Genomic DNA, 22,416 nt, shown 5'->3' with positions numbered 1-22,416 from the left:
ACTCCTCTGAGGTAGGTAATTCTCATTTTAACCTTTCAGTATGAGAAATAAGAAGAAGTGATAGTCAACTCCCTCAGCTGAAGCCATATATTTAGAAGTGTTTCATTTTAGATAATAAAATGGTATGCCATATTTTAAGCAGATCAGCAATTCAGTGGTGGAACACCTTTAAAACTCTTGGCACTGGGACCAAATGCCACAGAAGTGGGTATAACAACAGGGGCAGATCTATTTTGACAGGCCAATGGCAGTTGCTGGTTTGACTTCTTTAGCTAAATCCTGAACTAAGATCATTGAATTAACAGTAGTCAGATTCCAGAAGAATGAATAATTCATTGATTCTTCCAATTTTGACATCAGTGTTTTTTAAATTCAAGGTTGAGTATTCTGACTGCCAACACTAGTACCTGAATGGGAGCCTAGATTTCCCATCTCTGTTTAGATATAAGGAAACATTTTTCTACCATAAGCATGATTAAACATGGGAACAAGTTGCCTAGAGAGATTTTGGAGTCTCCATTCTTAGCAAAACCCATCTGGACTGTCTGCTGTACCAGACATTGCCTTGACAAGGAGCCTGTATTGGAGACCTCTGAAGACCCTTCCAACCTCAGCAATTCCATGATTCCAGAAGTTTGGTGAATACATTCTTGTTTTCTGCATAAATGTACTTCTGTTTACATATGGAGAATGTATGCAATTTGAGAACTGGGGAAGACCTACTGCAGAAGCCCAATCGGGTATGAAGGCAAGCCTTCTTCAGTCCTGTTCTTCTGATCGATGTAATCTAAGCAAAAGTAATACACACCGACCCAAAGGACTTCGGACAAAACACAAGAGTAATGGCTTTTCTTCTAGAAAGGGAAATGTGAAAAACTGTACTCTAGAACACTTAAATTCACACTGTTAAGATCTCAGTTCCGTTTGTACCTGACCATGCCTTGCAAGATGTAGGCTCCAACCCACATTTTCCCAGTTCCCCAGTGAGTGATAAGGCAGCTTAGAATTAGGGCATTTCTTTTTTTCTTCATATTATCCACAATTTTAATGCAAAAACTCTTGTGCATAAAGTTCATGAGAGTGTTTGGCTCAGGACTATAACTAAGGTCCCTTTTTACAAGGTAATTGCCTGGGTCGTGATTGCTGCAACACATTCTTATACACAAAGTCCTCTTCTACTGAGCCCTTCCTAGGAATTCTGAGCATTTTATGGGAAGAAAAAAAAAAAAAAGTCAATTTGATTTTCAGAAGATGGGTTCTAAATGGGAAATGACAAAATGACCTTTCTGCTGCCTGTAACTGGATACAATACACACTATAAAGAAGAAGGAGTTTAGATTTTTCTTCATACTCTGACTTTTGATTGACTAACTAAAGGGACCTTTTGATTCCTTTTGGACACTGTTATAAAGAAGCTAATTCTCCAACGTACTTTTTCTGGCAAATTCAGGCTCCTACCTAAGGTTCTGAAGTTCACTTCTAGGATCTGTTGCATAAAATGTAATAAGGTAAGTTTTAGGTACCAGGTTCTGGACCTCAGTAACAAACCTAAGATAACATAGTGAATGAGAATCAGAACAATTAAATCCATTTCCTGTACATCCCTTTGCTCCTCGTATCAACAATGTATTTAATTGTTGAAAGAAACTCATGATTTTCTGCAGTATTTATAATGAAATCAGCAGCCAGTGGCAAAAATAAAGGAAAAGATCTGGACCTTGTCAGCTCGTTGTTCTTACAAAAGGAAATTCATATGGTAATATGCAGTCTAACTCCTCTGTGGGTAAAAACTGCATACACAAGAATTCACGTTAAGGTCTAGAACAGAAGGAAGACTTTTTTTCAACATTATAAATATCAGCACTCATTGCTATATGCAAGTAGATAATTAGGGTAATTATTCCCAGTTAGCAGCTGCAAACTCTGCAGATGGGAATTTCAGGGGCTGGTAACCATTGTAAGAAAGTATTTCTGCATGCTGTAAAGCACTTTCATATTTTGGAAAATACACATATAATGACCCTCACACTTGCTGTAAAACATCGTTGTTAATACTTCAGTATAAAGAAAACTCTTTCCTGTACTATTTCCTGTATTATTATAGTACTACTTTTCTTTAAAGCTACAGTGCAGCTTGAGACTGCCTGGATTTTTCTGTATATTTAACCCATCAGTTAAAGTCATTAATGAACCAGCGCTGGCCAAACTGGGGCTCAGATTTTGCTTCTTTTCTTGCACCATGAGGACAAACAATGTCAATGGCCCTTAATTGTTTCTGAAGACAGCAGATGGACCCCAGCTGTTGTCATAGGCTGGGTATGAAATCTGAGAGAACACGCAGTGAAACTTCCTTGCCAGGCTTCAGAATCCCTGTGCTTGGTGGATTCTGTTCCTTTGTATGGCACAACAGTAAAAAAAAAAGAAATAAGCATACCTATTTTAATTGTATATAATGCTTCTATTTCAATAACAGGTTTGTATGATAGTCAGTTGGTTATTATGGTTATAACAGGATTCATGGTGTGCCTGTGTGTGCAGTATGTCACAAGCACAAATGGAGTAGGGATTCTTCAGTTCTTTCTTTGGAATTAATTAAGTTACGAACTCAGAAAGTATAAGAAACATAATTAGCAATAACAGTAAGACATGTAACTCTAAGATTTGTTTTTTATAAAGCTTCCTATCAGTCATTCCTCTCTTTTAAAATAAGCTTTCACTTTCCAACACTACAACTAAGCCTGTGTTTATTCCTTTATCCTTATCCTATCCATATCTGTATACCTTGTTCATCTGGATGTCCATTAAAACTTTTTCAGGATTTGGAACTTGTTTTTAGCTTTGCTGACATATAAGTAATAGAGAGCTTTAAAAAATGAGAGCCTGTTCATATGATATCCATTAATATTTCATAGTATCATTTTTTAATTCTGATTTTTACATTAAATTGTACAGCCAGTTGTGGATAATAATGCTTAAAAATATTTTTACTGTATATTTTAGAGAACTAACTCCTACAAGTACTACTACACGTAAATATCTCTTAATTTTCACATCCCAAAAGTCTTTCCTCCAAAATACTTTTTGTATGTTAGGTTTTAGAAAGGAAATGAAGAGGATGTATCACATTTACAGGTTTCAAGTTTGGACAAAAAAATTTCATGCTATTCATCCAACCACCATCCAAAAGTGAATAATAATCAAGGTTTCACAGAATCTTAAACTTAAGGTTTGTTTCTTTGCATGATTTAAGCCATAATTCATTTAGATTCGTGCTCCATCTTGTTACTTCATATAAGAATATAACTCGTAATTTATTTCTTTGATGTTCCCCTCTAACATTCTCTGTTCATTGTGATCTGATTCATCTCACTGACCACGTGAGACCATCGTCAGTATCTCTTTCTCCTCTGCGCTTGTTTCTTTAATATCTCTATCTTTACTTGTTCACCCTCTTTTTTCAATTTCATTTCCTTCCTAATCCCTTTTGGGACTCAAAGCACCACTCCAGTTCACCTGTTGTGTGGCTGATTCATATATCTTGAAAGGCAGCAAAGATGACAGGGGGATCATGTTAGGTCTTTAAATCTGAACTCCAATCCTGCTGAAATCAATGGGAACATTTACTGCAGCTCCACAGTGAACTCTGTCTTTAGGTCTGAAAAATATTTGACTTGAAAGTCTTTATTTGGCATCTTGCTTTGCAGAAACTCCTTAATATATGTTTTACTTGAAGTTCTGATTTATAGTGTATTGGTAAATAATGCCGTTGTACTGTGTAATATATAGGAAGTATTATGCTTATAAAGGATTTGATGCTGCCAAGTGCATCAGCCCTGGTCCACCAAAGTGTTCTGTCGCATCTTTCTTTTTAACTGTAAATCATTATAATGGATTTCAGTGAGTTGCTTATATTGTTTAAGTAAATCAGAGACCTCTGGAGATTATTGAGTCCAACCCCCCTGCTAAAACAGGTTCCCCATAGTAGGTTGCACTGGAAAGTGATCGAGTGTGTTTTGAGTATCTCCAAAAAAGGAGCCTCCAAGGAGCTTGTTCCAGTGCGCTGTGACCTTCAAAGTAAAGAAGTTATTCCTCATGTTCCTTCCTCTGTTCCAGACTATGCAATTGCTCCTTGTCACTGATCTGGGCAGTGCTGAAAAGAGCCTGATCCCATTCACTTACCTTTAGATATTTATAAGCATTGATAAGATCCTCTCTCAGCCTTGTAATCTCCAGGTGGAACAGTTCCAGATCTCTCAGCCTTTTCTCATGTGAAAGATGCTCCAGACCCCTCATCATCTTTGTGGCACTCCACTGGACTCTCTCTAGAAGTTCCCTGTCTTTCTTGAACTGAGGAGCCCAGAACTGTTCACAGTATTCTAAATGTGGCCTCACCGGGGCAGAGTAGAGGGAGGGATCACCTCCTTTGACCTGTAAAGAGTGGCCACCCCAGGATCCTATTGGTCTTCTTGGCCTCCAGGGCACACTGCTGGCTCATGGCCAACCTGTTGTCCATCAGGACACCCCGGTCCTTCTCTGCAGAGCTCCCTTGCAGCAGATCAGCCCATAACCTGTACAGAAGCATGCTTGCTGAGCTTATATGCAAGGCTTTAAACAAGGCTGGTTTCACTGGAAATTGAAAATACTACTCCTATTCAGGTCTCTGACAGTTTGTAGTATAGACACATATCTATATTCTATATATGTATCATCTGACCACTAGATTTACTTTTTGAAAAACCACCCCAACTGTATGAAAGCAGCTCCAGCTTCAGTGTATTATTAGTAACTCGCTGCATTCCTGATATGTTACAGTCTCTATGAAGCATTTAGCAGTTGCTAAATTAAAAAAACAAAAACAAAAATCCTTTGCCACATTTGCTTTTTTTTTCTTTTTCATAAGTTTGTCCTTAATCAGAATAGTATTCATTTATGCATAAATCGTGGCTTAGCTTAATTTAAAGACCTCAGTGAGTTTTCTGTCTCTGACATACGATCAGCCTACTGTTTATCAGCTGAAAATCTGCATCCAAACTTTTAAGAGGTCAAGATTTCCTGTAATTTAGAGCATATGTACATGTAGACCTTGCAACAAAGCTCACAACCAATGAGTTGATTGTTTCTGAGGTTCCAACATTTATAAAATTAAAATTTTCCATCCTGATATTGAAAGTAAGTTCCCAAATCATTTGTGGCCCTTAGAAATTTCTTCCTAAGTGATTTTTCTCTGAAGAAAAAAAAAATCACAACTTTTCTGTATAAAATGGAAAATGGAAAGAAGTATTTAAATATATGAAAACAATGCATGTTTTGCATTTGTGTTTGATGGTCTCTATTAGGTACCTCAGGATGAATGGGGAGGATACCCTGCCAGTGGGAAAGATGAAGAGATTCCTTGCAGAAGAATGAGAAGCGGGAGCTATATTAAGGCTATGGGAGATGAAGAAAGTGGAGACTCTGATACTAGCCCCAAGACATCACCAAAATTAGCAGTTCGACCCGAGTCGTTATTAAAATCCATTGGACAAAGACCACTGGGAGATCATCAAAAGTAAGTTTTACTACACCATGTTATAACCCTTCCTGAAAACTTCCATGAGTAGATTATTTTTCTTTGTGTCTTACTGATAGTGATCATTCTTCGTAAGAAAAGATTATACTGTAGGTAAAGCTAACTTTGTCTTACTTAGTTTTAAATTAGCTACAGTTTCTCTTGATTAGCGGATGAAAAACTGCTGTCTTCCTCCATTTGTGTAACAAAGGTATTACTTAAGAAAGAGCTTATTATATTTACTGAAGGAAATATATCTATCTTCATATGAGATCTTTAAAAATCTCAGTCTTTCTTTTTAGGAGGATAATTTTATAATTCTTCGGGATTTTTTGGTTTGCTTTTTTTTTCTGAAATAGAAAATACACTATTCTGTAAGAGCTGTAATAAGAAGCAAATGATTGTGCGTAAGTTTGGCACCTTAAATCTTATCAGTACAGTGCTTTTTTTATGTATCCGATATATTGTATAATACTCATTTAACACTTTGTAGATGCTTTGGTTCGACTGCTTTTTTGTTATTGTTTTATTGTTGTTTTTTTGTTTTCCACTGTTCTGTGTTCTTTTCTTCATTCATTGCATCTTTAATACTACCTATTAAATAACTAGCACAATTTTAAAAAATATAGGAAAACATGCAGTTGTATGTTTGTGTTTATATTCTCTTCAACCTTTCAATGTATCATTTTAAATAAACTGTAATTCTTTAGAACACAACTGGAAAGTGGTAGCCACATTTGCAATGTGCTTCTATGAATGTGGCTGGGTGTTTCTCACAGCTCAGAAAGTTGATCTTTTTGCCTGGAAGAAATACATAAAAAGAAGAAATGAAGAGTGAAACCTTTGATTGTTGTTTATTGTTCTCTTGATAATACCATGCACAATATATCATAATGACTCATCCTTTCATAAAATAAAATAGAAACAAAACAGAAACCTTAGGCAAAAAAAAAATACTTTTGACTTAATTAGATTGAATTATTTAGCTTGCAATCTAGAAGAAAAGCACCAGCTTCCTCTGCTACTGAAGAGAACAGTGGTTTTGTACAATTTCTTATGTGATTCTATAGCTTCTATTCAAATGCATACAGAACAATGTTTGTACTATGAGATGCTGTAAAATGTCTGAGATACTGTGAAGTGAGATTGCTCTGATAAAACTCATTCAGAACAACTTATGGCATCACAAAGAATGCAAAAGGCCTGTGTTTACGCAACTGAGCCAAATCTGAATGTGCATCTGAAGGATTTGCTAGCATAGTAGCTCCAGTGGTGGGACCATTGGCTTTTTATCTAAATACTGCTGTCAGACCTGGTTGATTTCCAAAGATCAAAATGTAAGAGCTTAAAGGTAGTGGTTGGAATCAACATTCAAATATATATATTTATATCCTTAGTTGTTGTGTCTGGGCTGATTTTGAATTTAAGGCACACTGGCTATAGTGATTGGTTTAGTCATGGTTTCTCTAGGTCTCTGGGAAACAAAGAGAGTGGTCATGCATCAGGGGGTGAGTAGAGGTTGTTCAGGGTAAGGAGCCCATAATTTCTCAGCAATGGCAGAGGCTTATTTTGTGAATTCCTCTATCTTGGATTTTCTTGTAAGTGATTGTGAAAGCTGTGGGTCCTGCAAAGGGTCAGATATCCCAGAGGGATAAATAAGGGAGATCTAAAGTCCAGGGCTTGCCAAGAGTGACCCTTCTGAATGCAATGGGCAAAGGGGAGGTAGTCAGCTTTCACACATTGACAAGCTGTATTTCTGCTAATAAATTAAACAGTGCCAGAGCAGAGGCCTGAGCACTGAAATCTGACCACATGGACTGACCGGGTTTTAGAGGGGTCTCTCTCAGATTTGTCATTTGGGCCTATGAGTGCTTCCTTAACCACTGCTGGGACTTGATCTGGGTGGTAGTGTACGCCCAGGATCATTCCCAGAAGGCAGTTTGGATGCAGCCATCCTATTTTGAAGGGTAAAAAAGTACAGCAATGTGGTTATAGCCAGACAGTGCCAGTTGGCTTCAAGGCCAGAGAACAGGCGTAGGTAATTGTTAATGTATTTGTACAGACATAGCAACTGAATCAGAGGAGAGCAGGAAGGACCACACCAGTTAGATCCCAAAGTGTCAGGGAGCCCCAGTGCTATCCATTGACTAAAGGGGAAAGCCAAGTTTCTATCAGAGCTTAACTCTGCTTTCTTGACTCTGCCTTATCATGTGCTTGCCAACTATTGACAAAATAATCCTTATGCTTCTTTAAAATTGGCCCTCTTGTAAGAGAGATACTGCATTGTTATACAGGTTATCCTGTCCGATTTAACTTTCTGAGGTGACAGGGACAAAGGATCTGCTAGATCAGTGTCACTGAGTAGGTGGATTATGGGATCCAGCTCCAGAACTGGAGATGTAGGCGTGCTGTCATGGATGAAGATACATGGAAAACTGGTCAAAACATTGTTGATTAAAACCCCAGTGCAATGCTGATGCAGTGTAGTTGGGTTGACAGCAGTGCATGTTCCTGGCCCCCAAAGATTTATTGGCATGGAAACCATTAGCTGCAGTAGGAAAAGGATAGTTTTTGTGATACTGTGAAATACTACTCGGGATCTGTTGACAATTTGTCATAAACGCTGCACTAGAAATAACTGAGAATCTGACCTGTTGCTCATGTATCTTTTAAATCCTCATTTTTGCTTTAAACTGAGGGACAGTACCTTGAATCTGCCAGCCTGCCTTGTAGAGTTTTTCCTGTGTGACCTTCAGATAGAAATGTCAGAACTATCCTCATTCTTGAATGTCTGTCTTGCAAAAACCTGCAAATTCCAACAGCCCTTGACGTTATGCAGTACTTTGGGCAAGCAGGCAGACAGAAAATTTCTTGTTTCACAGAAATACCGATGAAATAATGATCCAAAACCTGGGATTTCACCAAAAGCCATCTCCTCCCAGTCCTTCCCTGTCACTGTGTCAGTGCGGGTCCCTGTAAAGTCAGTTGGATCACTATGAAGGGTATAGCAAGTGGTGATGGTCATGGAGCCTTCCTCCCTCATCCCACATGGTTCAGTAATCCTCCTTGCATGCTGACTGCCCTTTGCAAGGCTGATCTCACTGCTGAGCCAGAATTGAAGTTTTTGAACAGCGTTCTTGCATGTATAGCTGGACTAAATAACGTGACTGGCATGTCTTATGAGAAATTACATAATTCAAGATGTCAGCTGCATTAGCTTGCTTTTTAGCTTGTTTATAGGATGGAGGGAGCTAATGCACAGAAATAAAATAGGGCTTTTAGTCTCTTAGTCCTTTGCTTGAATGGGCAGGATAGCTCAGAACTGAAATCTGGAAGAGCACCAGTAAACCTGCAATATGAATACTGATAGTTTCATTGGCATAAAAACATGCTTTTGCTTCAATAGGAGGGTTTCGTAAGAATGCACCTAGTTTTTTTATCACTATCCTGAATAGGCTAAAATGGAAACTGGACAAGTTTTCACTTAACCTTAAACGTAATGTTGCCGTGTGTGCATGTTTCTCCTCTGAGTTGTATCAGGCATCTTTGAAAGGAATTATTTCCTATTTAAATTCCATTTCTATTTTGACCAAAGTAAGCCCCTGTTTTGTTGGTTCATGTTGCTCAAAGATTGAGAAAATCAAACATTAAAAATTCATGAACAATAAAAATGCATATTTGTATCTGAGTAAATAATTTTATGTAACAACATAACAAGGAGGTAAACGTAACTGATTTAATAGGACCATTAACATTCTGAAATCATTTATTTTAAGTAGCTCTTGGAAAGAAGCATATTTTAGTCCAAATGGAAATGAAAAAGAAGTTGAGGGTCTGCCCTCCTCTGTTCCACACAGATGGTAGTTGCAGGGCTTGCACTCAAACACTACCATCTGATCACCACCACTATCAAATCATTGGCACAGCCAGCATCATCCCAGCCTGCCTGCAGCCCAGCACCAGGCTGGCTGCTAGGCAGCACCCAGGCATGTTGCATGGACTCACCCTGCTGGATGAAATCACCCTCAATACAAGATAAGAAAGTTTAATCATGCGGATCAGTTGGCCGAAGGGTCAGATAACAAACCTGACTTATTTCTGATGTAGTCTAAGTGATTCAAATTTTGCTGGATTTTTCAAAAATTAAATGCATCCAGATATCTATAGACTACCCACCGAAGATAAATGCAGTTCAACTCTTTCTTTGTGAATGCTGTTTCAAAAGAATAAGTAGCATGTCATGCTATTCACTTCTATAACATCAAGTCAAAGGCCAATGTAATTTATTATTATTATTTCGAAATTACATTTGAGTGAAATATAATACGATAAAGCTTGCTGTGCTGGAGACAGGACACATATCTGAATCTGCTTTCTTTGTACTTTTTGCTTTCTTGAAATTGTTCCAGAAGTGCCATTATTGTGGAAATTACTGAGAATCACAAGGGAAACATGCTTAATTTTTTTTTTCTTTTTTAGTATTTTGTTACTTTGCTTTATGATAAGGCATAAAAAATCTTCTAGATGTCAGATTCAGTATCTTTTGAGCATATATGTGTGTGTTGGAGGTGAAGCAAGCCTTTTCAATTCAATCCATTATTTTTTACTGTGCTGTGAAGCTATTGGGGATGGAGTTCAAATCATAGATCACAGAATCGCTCAGGTTGGAAAAGACCAAAAAAAGATCATCAAGTCCAACCACAACTTAACCATTCTACCCTAACTCTAACAACCCTCTGCTAAATCATATCCCTGAGCACCACATCCAAACGGTTTTTAAACATATCCACGGATGGCGACTCAATCACCTCCCTGGGGATCCTATTCCAGTGCTTAACAATCCTTTCTGTAAAGAAGTGTTTCCTGATATCCAACCTAAACTTACCCTGTCTTGAGGCCATTTCCTCATCCTGTCATCTGTCACCAGTGAGAAGAGACCAACCCCGCTGTTGCTGTAAGCACCTTTCAGATACTGGAAGAGAGCAATAAGGTCTCCCCTCAGCCTCCCTTTTCCCAGAGTTCCCAGTTCCTTCAGTCTCTCCTCATAGGGCATATTGTCCAAGCCCTTCACAAGCCTTGTTGGCCTTCTTTGGACCTGCTCCAACATCTCAGCATCCTTTCTGTACTGAGGTGGCCAAAACTGAACACAGTACTCAAGGTTGGGCCTCACCAGTGCCAAGTACAGGGGCAGGATGACTTCCCCAGTCCTGCTCACCACACCATTCCTGGCACAAGCCAGGATGCCATTGGCCTTGTTGGCCACCTGGGCACACTGCTGGCTCATATTCAGCTGACTGTCCATCAGTACACCAAGGTCCCTTTCCATCAGGCAGCTTTCCAGCCACTCCTCCCCAAGCCTGTAGGGTTGCCTGGGGTTGTTGTGACCAAAATGCAGGACCTGACACTTGGCCCTATTGAAACTCATACAGTCGATCCATCAACTCTGATGGAAAGCAGTTTGCAGAATATAGAATGTAGAAGGTGTATACTGTGCTGCCAGGTATTCTCATTTATAGTAACAGTGCAGAGAGCTGAACAAGTAATGGAATTGTTAGCTGAAACAAAGGGAATGTCAATCCTGAACAAGTTTCATGGAACCCTGGAAGAGAGACTGCCCCACACAATTTGTAACCTAGTCAATGTCATTTTTCTGTATTTGTGGCAAAAGCAAAGTTGAGAGATGGAAGCATCAGAAATGTTGTGATCAGAAAGGAAAGCTAAAAATAAAGCTTTTGGGCTACATGATGGAAAAAAAAATTATATGACTGAAGACAACATTTTAGTCATTTGATGCTTCTGGTATACAGGAAAAGAGGACTTAATACACTGATTATGTAAATGAACAGGGTAGCCCTGTAGAAGTAGCTAGTTCTGTTTTCACTATCTCCTTTTTGAAGTGCTGTGGAAGACTGAAAGCTGTCTAACCATTTAATCAAAAGGGATAACAATAGCACTCAGCCCAAAGCAAACGTGCTCCATTTGAAGATCATACTGATATCACTTACGCAAATGAATGATCGTGCTGTGCTGAAGATTTCCATTATGCTCTGACTCATGGGAAACTAGAAACCTCATGCATAAAGATAAAATAGATTAAGCTACAATGAAATAAAAACAGTGACAGCAGTGTGTACTTTTGTTTCTTGATTCTCTAATGGCAGACGTTGCAGTGGTAGCTGGTAGTCCAGATACATTAAGTAAATGGACAAGCAGACAGAAAGGTATGTAAATAGGTGCTATAAGTATCTATGTGGTAGGTACTACACAAATGTAGTGTTTCAGTGAGGCAGGAAATCTGCCATGGCAATTTGGTAGATTGCCATGGTAGAATAGCAATGCTCTTTTTTTTCTCTTGGCTATGTTCTCCCTCTCTTCTCCTCTGAAGTGTTGTGGCCCCTTATTGAAGTGTTTCATGAAGTGCTTGTTTATTGTGAGATCTTGTTTATGGAGAAAAGCAGCATTGTTGGGTCTTATTAAACCCCACAGCATACTTGAAGAACACTGTGCATGTCTACATTTCAGCCACTTTCCTTTGTAGTCTGATTCCTCAATATAAAACTACTTTATTTAGCAGTTTCAGCTGATGTGTCTGAATTAGACCTGAAATTGTTGACCCACAAGTGTTTTCTGGACTTAAAGTTACACCAAATTAAAACAATGATCTGTGTAATTTTTCCCTGCCCTTGCACTTTTTTAGATGGAGAGATTTCATCTCTTTGTGCTCATACTAATTTATGCTGACTTGAGTATCTATGAACTATGACTCAAGGCATGTGCACATGTTCTGTTCTACAGAGTCCATTTTGGCACCATTTTTCATGCCAAAGTACAGATAAAGAGGGGTTGAACCAGAACAAGATGTGATAGCACTTATCTGCCAGAGCGCTTGACTCAGCAGGAAGCATGAAATACCAAAAGATCCTCTAAGAGAATGGGAAATCTCCATTTAAAAATATACTCTTACCCTCTATTATCATGTATGGTAACCATAGCACACTTACAACATAAGGAACTGAAAACAAAAGAAGAGGAATAGGAATGCTGCAAGGAACTTCACAGTTGAGAGTTTAAATGCAGCTAGAGAAATGTGTCATATTTCCATGAAATTTATTGTGGCAAACTACAGAGGCAAGCCTTTTTTTGTTGTAATTTTTAAGAGTAAACTTCAATGTACTCTTAAATCTTAAGTATTTTAAAGTAGGAATGGTTTAGGAGCTGTTTCTAAGGTACATTTTGAATAGAAGAGGTGGGAAAAGTCACTAGAAAAGTAATCCTCACCTTTTATATGCTTTTTATTTATCTTTTTTTCTTCAATCTTCTGTTTTCCCTCAGTCTTTTCGTGTTTTTTCTTCTTGTGTTTTTCCTCAATCTTCTGACTCCAAAAAGCCTCATTACACACTTCATTAGCAGCTTTCTGAGGCCCTATAGTGTACTAGCATCTACTCAGAGTCTCTGAGGGGTGAAATTGGAGATTTACTGAGGAGAGTTTGAGGCCTAATTACAAAGCCTTATCAACTAATAATGCAATCAGTGGGCCACTGGCACAGTGATAGTGTTCTCTGCTACAGTCAATAAGATCTGGGTTAGATTAGTCCACAGGGTTAAGAAGGAATGCTGATGAAGGGCAACTAGTCATCTGTCTACCTAGGAGGCATCTTTTATGGGGTCAGAAGAAGGTCCCTATCCTTTCTTCCTCAGCAGAATAATAGGAAATTCTCTTAAGCGCTGTAAGACTCCTTGTTCTCTTAGAAGTAGCAAAGCTGCCTTTCAGAAGTGTCTTTCTGAAATCCAGGGAGTAATTGAACCAGATCACTTGCCTTATTGTATTATATATGAGCTTTATGTTGTAGGGCTGAAACCTATTACCCTGGATTAGGGACAGAAAGGGAATTCTGAAGGTCTGAACAAAGTGCAGAGTCTTCACAGGAATAAATGAGGCTTTTGTCATAAAGATGCAATTATGTGATGTGTTGTGGTGAAACCATGGTAAGATTACAAGACAAGAGCAAATATTTAGATCCAAGAGAAAATTTATTTCAGTTTTGTTTTTGTTTGTTTGTGTGATTTGGTTTTTGTACTTTTTTTAGTAATTCCTGATTTTAATGAATATGTTGCTTCTATATTTCATTTGAAAAACTGAATCAAGAGCAGCTTTTCTCATTTGTTTAGTTTTTAGCTCAAAAAAGAATTAAACTCTAAAGTATGTATATAGAAATACTTCTGTATCTCAGGTAAGGATCTGAAAAATAAGGTGCTTTTTGTTAGCACAGATTGTATATATTTTCATTTCTTCTAGTTCTACTGCATGGTTTGCTTAGATTTTTTTTTCCTCTTCTCAGAAATTCCATAGTCTTGCAATGTCATCAAACTCTGTGTCAGAAACTCACTTCTTTGCTTAATACTTGTTGGCTTCAGTGGACTTACATGCATGTTTAAATTAAGCTGCTGATAGTGGTACTGTAAACATCTCTAAGTTTTTGCCATAACATCTGTCTGAGTTTCTTTGTTGCTGACCAGTTTGCTCAGTATAGGATGCTGGGACAAGACTTTTACGATTAAGTATATGTGCACATCTGTCACCTCTTACAAACAATAGCTTTCGGTTCAGATTTCCCACGTGAGACCCTTTTTATTATATCCACATTCTGCAAGTTTTGGAGAGCAGGCTTGTTTGAGCCTACACCTTCTGTACTTTTGCAGAGAGTGATCAAAACATCAGACTGTTTAACTCTTCTAGATTATTTCCTCTTGTATTTTGGTTTGTATGGTACTAAATCTGTAACTCCTTACTGACAGGAAAGGTTCTCTCCTTCCAATGATTAGTAAATATTTCATCAGGAGGGCATCAGCAGTCTCCAACTCTTTCCTAACATATTCTTGTAATAGATCAAATTGCAGAATCTTAGAATAGCCTGGGTTGAAAAGGACCTCAAAGATCATCTAGTTTCAACCTCCCTTCTATGTGCAGGGTCATCAATCACCAGACCAAGCTGCCAGAGCCACATCCAGCCTGGCCTTGAATGCCTCCAGGGATGGGACATCCACAACCTCATTGGGCAACCTGTTCCAGTGCCTCACCACCCTCTGTGTGAAAAACTTCCTCCTAATATCTAACTTAAACCTCCACTGTCTCCTGGATATCTTTCAGACACATTTTTTAAGAAAGGCTATGTGTCGATGAAATGTGTAGGCCTCTTAAAATTTATTTTGGCCCAAATACTAATATCTGTCACTGATCAAAGAGAAACTCCAGTCTGACGAATATTAAAAAAGAAATTCTTCACTGCAAATAAATCTCCAAATTTATGTGTACTTTCAGTTTTTCAAGGAACTGGAATAACTGCATTATTCCAAAGGGAGAATCAGACTTAATGCCGATGCTCAGAGTTCTCCATTGCACTGCAGGAAGGCACATCTGTGCCCCTGTGCAGAGCTCTATTGATTTCAGCAGGGATCCACAGAGACGCAGTGTGACTCGCAGCTGCTGTACAATGGTGCTGCTAGCTAAGCTTAATCATTAGATTCTATTTGATGAGTTATTTCACGTACCTACTGAGACATAGTTTAGATAGATACAGATAGAGGAATGAATATCCATTGAAATGCAAATCTCTCAATAAAACAGGTTGTGATAACTTACGCTACTTTGCTAATCCTAATGCACCTGCCTTTTAGGTGCCCGAGATGAATTCTACAAATTTTATCTTTTTGTCCCAGAATGATACTTCTGAATTGCATGTGCTGATTTAAACAGAGGTGATTGTACCTACCTTAATGTTCCCATTCATTCTTAGATTTTCTGACAAATGCAGGCATGATCATGCAAATAAAAACGTGAGGGTTTCGAATATTACAATTCCAAAAGTTAATTTGATGGAAAATGGACTTTCTTTATATCCGATGCTCTCTTAATAAACTTGATAGGCCCTTTCAGAATCAGAAGGTGACTTTGTTACTGCAACTTTTAAGGGCCTGTGAAGACATTAATTCACTTTTGATATCTCCTTGACCCAAGGTGCACTGGAAGGTGAACATTCTGTGGGATGATCATTATCTTGAAAGTATGTGAGTAGATCGAGGAATAAACTTGACAGATTTATCACATTTGCTGTGTGGTTGGCATTATGTTCATGTTTTTTAAACAAAGATAGTGGTTCTGTGACAAAGTATATGATATAAATTGCTCATACCTGTAGATAATATACAGGTAAATAAGCACAAGAAAAATGTGACCAAGAACTCTTTCTCAGGTTGGATATAACACGTTTTTCTCCACTGTCAAGTACTGCTACCAGCAATATGAATTTGCTGGGAGACATTAAGGGATTTGTTTGTTTTACTTGGACTCTGGCATAGCTATAAACTCTAAGACCAAGTCAGTTACTCAATCTGGAATTTCAGGGTGTCCTAAAAGGAAAACGATAATGTTTTATTATCATGCATATCAGACATCTTTTAGCCAAATGGCCAAAAGACATCCCTTCTGCAGAACATCCAATTGTTATATAAGTCACTGTACGGTACTGAATGCTCTAAGTCCAGTTTGCAAAAGTGCTAGTCATATAGAAATGACACAGGCTCGTGGAGAAAAAGAGTCACATCAGCAGCTGAGCTCAGTGATGACAAAGCATTAACTCAGAGCTGCACAAAATGACAAACCAAGTGAGCAGTGCAAAGGGCTGTAGTAAAGACCACAGCAAGAACACCAGGAATCAGCCAGCAATTTATGCTGAAGTTCTTTGGCTGCTTCAGGCACTGTGCACAGTCATTTAAACTTTACAAAAGTTAGGTAGAACAGTGAAATTCTGGAAAAAGAAAAAAGGAAGTTATTTAGAATAAAGTAACTTAAACATTTTACTCCTCTTAAAAAGTGCTGTTAACAGAGGAAATAAATGGCTAAATAATAGATGGCCAAGGATGAGGAAATAAGATTCCTTCCCTTACCATTAGTTAATGCTTTACTGCAGTTATTGCATTAGCTTACATGACTGTTCCATTTATTAAAGCATGTTCTAAATAGCTCTTTATTTTTTCAAGTCTTAGTTACAACAGGATAAGTGGGTAAAAAAGATAAGGGGACGTAGATGTACTCCTCCATCTAATCTAAATATCATCTAATGCTTTTTGATCACAATAAGTAAATTTAAATGTCTTCCTACATCTTCACGGTTCGTAGTCCTTTTAAAGATGGCTACAAGAGATGGAAAAACAGAAGAAAATGTGTTTTCTGAAAGTCAAAAAAGTCTTTTTTTTCCTTTTCTTTTTTCTTTTTCAGCATACTTTGTTGCTTTTAGGTCTAAAGTAACAGAGGTTATTGGCTTCTGTGATGATGTTTTGAAAGCTCTTGAACAGAACTGTGGGCTGGGAATTGAGAGGGGTCTAGGGAGCAGGAAAGAGTAGGATCTGGGTTGACCAAGAAGAGAGGAGAGCTGAATGCATATTTTTTTTTTTGTATATGTGAACTCAAGGGCTGAAGGAAAATGCAGCTTTCAGATAGGCGCTGCAGGGCATATGAGGTCTGGATGTAGAGGCCTGAGGCTTTGCAGACTAGAGGAAAGCAAATAAGGGAGGCTGTAATGCAAGACTTCTAGAAACTTCTAAGTACTCTTTTTTGGACTATTGTCTCTTCCTTTATTCTTCACCTACTTTTTTTTTCTGTTCAAATATGCAGTCTAATTTCTTCCTTGTTCACTCTTTGTCAGGGTGATATATATGAGACATATTATCAGATATACTATCAGGTATACTATCCCAGATAAGCATCCCATGCTGTAGTTGACTGTTATAATACGATACTTTCTCTTCCCTGAATACATTCACACAATCTGTCTCGTACTGAAAGTGCTGTTGCAAATTTGGCTGTCTTCACTGGGACTCCTAACGCTTTCCTTTTAGATTAGATGTTGTCAGGAGTGCAGTGTCTGTACATGGGACTGCCTTATACCCAAAAGTTTGTTGAGTCTTTGAACCTCGCTTTCAGCTAAGAGACATCTCAAAAAAGATTTCCTCCTAGCTTCTGTGGACTTTCTCTGAATCTAGTGGTAAAGGGAAGGCAACCCTTGAGGGGAAAAAGAAAACAAACAAACAAACAAACAAATTAAAAAAAAGCTTTTAAAGAGGAATCCATTCCTAAGAACTTGTCTGTTTTAAAAAGCAAGTGAGAAGTGGACTGACATACCAATTTAATTTTTGCTTTTAGTCTCTTCCTCTCTTTCCATAGTACCAAACTTTGCAGTCACCTACTTGATGTTAATGTGTGCATTTGTTTTGTGGTCCTGGAGATGAACTGTCAAACCATTTTATGCGTCCATGTTTGTCTTCATTAGCAATTAGCTGATAATACCATTTACTGCAGAGCATAAAAGAAAATCATTTTCTTTTATGGAAGTTGGTAGAGCTGTGATATTTTGGAACTGAAGGTCAAGAAATTTGTTGCCGAGTTTATAAACAGAGTGGCTGCCATTAAAAAGCCAGCTTTTACCAATGTCACATATGGTATGATTTTATAGCATTATTGGCAATCATGAAAGTTTTTTGAGCAATGAGTAATGATATTTGAAAAAAATATATCTATGTAACTTTTGAGTTTAAAGCATTTTGGTTCTGGATCATGGTTATAACACGACTGCCAATTTTATTATGCATTGAGACATTTATCCTAGAGGATTAACTTGAATGTATATCTTAAAAATGAAAATTAATCATTTCTTTTTATCAGAAAGGAGTTCAAAGTTTTAATTGAAGAAATGTGAAATTGCTTTTACAGCCTCATATATGTAACACTTCTTTTATTTTGTTAGAGCCCTATGAATAAATTGCTTTCCTCTGATAAATGAAAATTATTTAACTACCATGTAATGTCCAAACTCATAAATCAAAATTCAGCTGCTTAGCAGTACCATGGCATATGGGGCTTATTCTTCTCACAAATTATTGTTGTAAACATTGTTGCTTGTATTTAATGATAGTAATACTTCATGAGGAACCAGTACCTCCATAAAGAAATACTATTTTTCATCAAAATCACTTAGCAAAGGAGCCAGTTATTAGGAGCCAGTTTTTTAAAATAGTTGTTAAAATAATTATTTGTTTACAATTTAATTATTTTGCCTCTTTCTTTATTTTGCCCTGGTTTTAACAAATACCTCAAATACCCCTTTCATTCACAAACTGCTTCTGAACTCAGAATCCAAGATTTTATCACCTGATGACAAGCAAAAGGTCCAGAAGTGACTTATCAAGCTGTTCTGAAAAATACTAAATTAACAATACTAGGCAGATTTAGTACAGCATATAAAAAGAATCAAGATGATACGAAGCAGGTGACAATCATCAGCCTGATGCCTACAAAGGAAAAAAGGTTTTGTTACATCCAACAATTCAATATAGATAGGTAGGCTCTATATCACTTTGCCTAATCTCTTATATTTGTCTTCACACCTATGGGAACAGAAAAAAAGTGATTACAGTTCCTGTTTTCATAATCTAAAATCAAATCAGAGCCTCTATCAGAGACCTACCATAATCTGCAAGTCATTTTGACAGTAATGATTTAATTAGTCGATGTTCGGGTGCCTGCATCAGTCTCATACATTTTCATTTTGATTCAACAGATATAGCATAGTTTCTACACAGTTTACCTCTGTCTTGAGGTTAAGGAGATATTCTATGAAAGGCGGCAAGCAAAATCAGGAAGTAAAAAAACAGCATAGCTTCCAGGGAAATGTCTTAAGAGTTCAGAAAATAAAGTCTGCCTCGCATGAAGATTTAAATAAATGACATTTTCTTTTTCTTTGAAGAAGAAGAAACAGGCAGCCCATCTTAGAGAAGCAGATAGCTGCCCCAAGGAAGTAAAGCTTCTGTGCTGAGCCTGAGATGACCAAGGCAGGAATTACACATGGAACATTCAAAATAGATCTTCCAAGTGTAAGGTCAGGAAGTCTGTAAATCCCATCTGTTCTTGCAGCTGGTGATGTGAGGGACACTGAGTCATCTTACATGTCTGACATCAAAGGAAATGGCCGCACAGGGAGCTAGAGCTCAGCACTGCTTGCTGCTTTAGTCAAAGTCATGACAAAGGGCCTGAGATTCCTCTGAGTGTTCTTCATGGATTGCTCAAATCTAGACCCACTCCTCAAGGAAGTCTGATGAGTCCTTCCTCAAGCACTGGCCTATGGTCATGCTTGAAATTTCATAAACACAAGAAGTTAATTCATGGTTTATACCTTACTTTGCACATGGAGTGGAACCTGTGGCTTTCTTATTTGCTGGAGTGGTCTGGTCCTTCCAAAGCAGAAACTTGCCCTTCCATGGGGAAATTCCCAACAGCCCTGGCACATATCACAGCCGCTGCTGCACTGAGTGACTCAAAGTGCATTGCCAGTACTGATAGATATTTCACTGGCACAGATCCATTTTTCACAGAAACTGTTTTTGTTAAAACTACCTTTAAGGAATTGTTAAAACTACCTTTAAGAGCTGCCTATTTACTACATGAAAACCCAAATTTTCTGAAATATTCATAAATTTGTGCACTGCTGTTTAGGGAGAAGTGACATGTTACTCCTAAAATATGGCTTCTTAGAGGTTCTGATATCTCAGATAAACGTTGTTCATAACTCTCAATTTTTTTTAATTCTGTATTCAAAGCAAAGTACAGTTCTTTTCTTCTACTTCTTTTACGTTCCCGGAATGATAGCTAATCAATATATTTGATGTATAACATGAAGACTAACATAGCCTTGTAGCGAAAGCATTTGAAGGTATTCAGTATGGTGTTAGGGTCCCAGTTCTCTAAACGGGGAGATGTGTTGCAAGAACAGCATTTCTGGAGCTTTATGCAGGTGCTCTGAATCCCTTACTAGTCTTGTACCGAACACAAGATATTTTGATCTTTGGTAAAGAGATAAAAGGTCTTTTGAAGCCTAGCACTTGATGAAGAACAGATAACAAATAACAGATTTTGTTAGCTATGAGGAGATATTTTCTGTTACTTTGGTTTATGCTTTAGCTCTGTTTCTTGTTTCTGATGACCTACACATTCTGTTTGAGTAAAGTTCAGTGTTAATAGTCAGGAGGATTGATGATGTTTAAATACAGCAAAGATTCTTAAAATTTCAGGTAGCAGAACTGCAGACAGATTCTGTGCTTGTGTTAAAGTATTTCACTACAGCAGATCTATGATGCTTTACAGAGAGACATTTTTGACCCTGGGGAATGGATTTATGAATCATGTACAAAATACTGTCTTTAGTGTCCTAATTGATTCCATCTGTAGTTTTACATCCTTTCCTTTTTTCTTCCTCTTTCCTTTGTAGTCAGAGCTACCTTCAAACTGCAAGTGACGTGCCTGGGGGTCACAACCTGGATCCCTCTGCAAACTACAATTCCCCAAAGTTTCGCTCAAGGAATCAGAGCTATATGAGAGCAGTGAGCACGCTCAGTCAGGCCAGCTGTGTTAGTCAGGTGGGAAATTCTTGTTGTAACTTTTCTTTTAGGTTAATCACAGATGCAAGAGTTGCTGCTAGTGGATGGTTGTAGTTGATTTTTGTTTGTTTGTTTGAAGTAATATCAAACTGAGGATATGGATTGTCAAAGTAATTTGATTCTAAAGAATGTTACCCTTGTTCATAATTTCAACAAAAATATTCAGTACTAGAAGCAAAGGGACACACAAAATAACACACAACAACATTTTCCTTTTTTTTTTTCAGGAAAAAAAAAAAGTAACTGGTATTTTCAGTTTCAGTCCGCATTAAATACTTAAGAAGATGCAGACAACATAAAAGGCTCACTCCTACAAAACTTATCCTCTGAAAATACCACCCTGATCTCAATAAATGCAGGTTGCCAGATTAAAATATCGATTAAAATAATTATGCTCCAAAGGAGCAGTGATTCATCTTTTAATTCAATCCCTTCATTCTTCTTGGGTCAACGAATAAGTCCCATCAATTATTCTACATACAGGAAAGGCGACATTTTTCCATTCTGCTGTTTTTAGATTTGTTATTTAGTACTAACTCATGATGAAGTGAGATCTGAATCAGGCCTGAAGTGCAAACAGCCTTATAAAGTATGTGGATATTCTGCTTAACAGAGTACTTTACATACAATTTCCAATGTTCTTCATGTTCTTTGGTTGTGACATTTCTTCCCTGGGCTGCTTCGTGAGAGTAGGATCCTGCCCTCCTCTCAGATACGTACTTTACTTTTCTTTGAGCATTTTGTGGCGCACCTAAGGGTATAGTAGCTAATTATGTGCAATGCTTATGTTAAGAAAATATATATCTTTTAGAGCAATTTTTTAACTCATTCACATTCAATTTGTATTGCATGACTATTCAGGCCTGGATTCAGCTCATCTTACTTGAGGCTTTTAACTGAGGCAACAACTAGATCTTCCTCTAAAGTTAATGGAGTGAAAGAGTTTCTTCCAGGACAATGCACACCCTAAGTGCGCTGAGAGCCCTCTGGAAGTGCTTGTCAGTCTCCACTGACTGTAGAGCACTGAGAGGTAGTAGCTGCCTGACTAATGCCCTTCAGTCAAGTTCCGTAATTTATGTGAGATAAATCTAACTATAATCTTGTATAGCACATACCAGCATTAGAAACTGTCAGTCAGTCACTCTCCAAACCCTTTTTCTTTTCATAGCTCCCTTGTGGAATCTGTCCTCATCATTTTCATGCCTTGGTTTTCATTACCCTGCTTTGGTTATTTTCTATGTTTATCAAACTCTATTTTTGGAAAAAAAAAAACGTAATAAACTTACGTAATAGCATACATTATACGAAGTTATACGATTAAGGAATTGTTAAAAACTACCTTTAAGAGCTGCCTATTTACTACATGAAAACCCAAATTTTCT

At 37.7% G+C, this 22,416-nt stretch overlaps 1 protein-coding gene across 1 annotated transcript in view; it reads left to right on the top strand.

Moving 5' to 3' along the window:
- The window catches only part of LOC104909955 (disks large-associated protein 2-like), a 50,550-nt gene extending 28,244 nt beyond the window's left edge, over positions 1-22,306 (top strand). The window contains exons 3-4 of the mRNA XM_010707856.3: positions 5,337-5,548; positions 20,866-22,306. Coding sequence (XP_010706158.1) covers positions 5,337-5,548; positions 20,866-21,088 — 435 coding nt within the window. The 3' untranslated portion in view covers positions 21,089-22,306. The remainder of the gene's footprint in view (positions 1-5,336; positions 5,549-20,865) is intronic.
- Positions 22,307-22,416: the final 110 nt, after the last annotated feature.

This window comes from Meleagris gallopavo, chromosome 2 (assembly GCF_000146605.3).
Source record: "Meleagris gallopavo isolate NT-WF06-2002-E0010 breed Aviagen turkey brand Nicholas breeding stock chromosome 2, Turkey_5.1, whole genome shotgun sequence".
NCBI lineage: Eukaryota > Metazoa > Chordata > Aves > Galliformes > Phasianidae > Meleagris > Meleagris gallopavo.
Note: the sequence above shows the minus strand (reverse complement) of the source record. Positions and strands in the feature narration are given on the sequence as shown.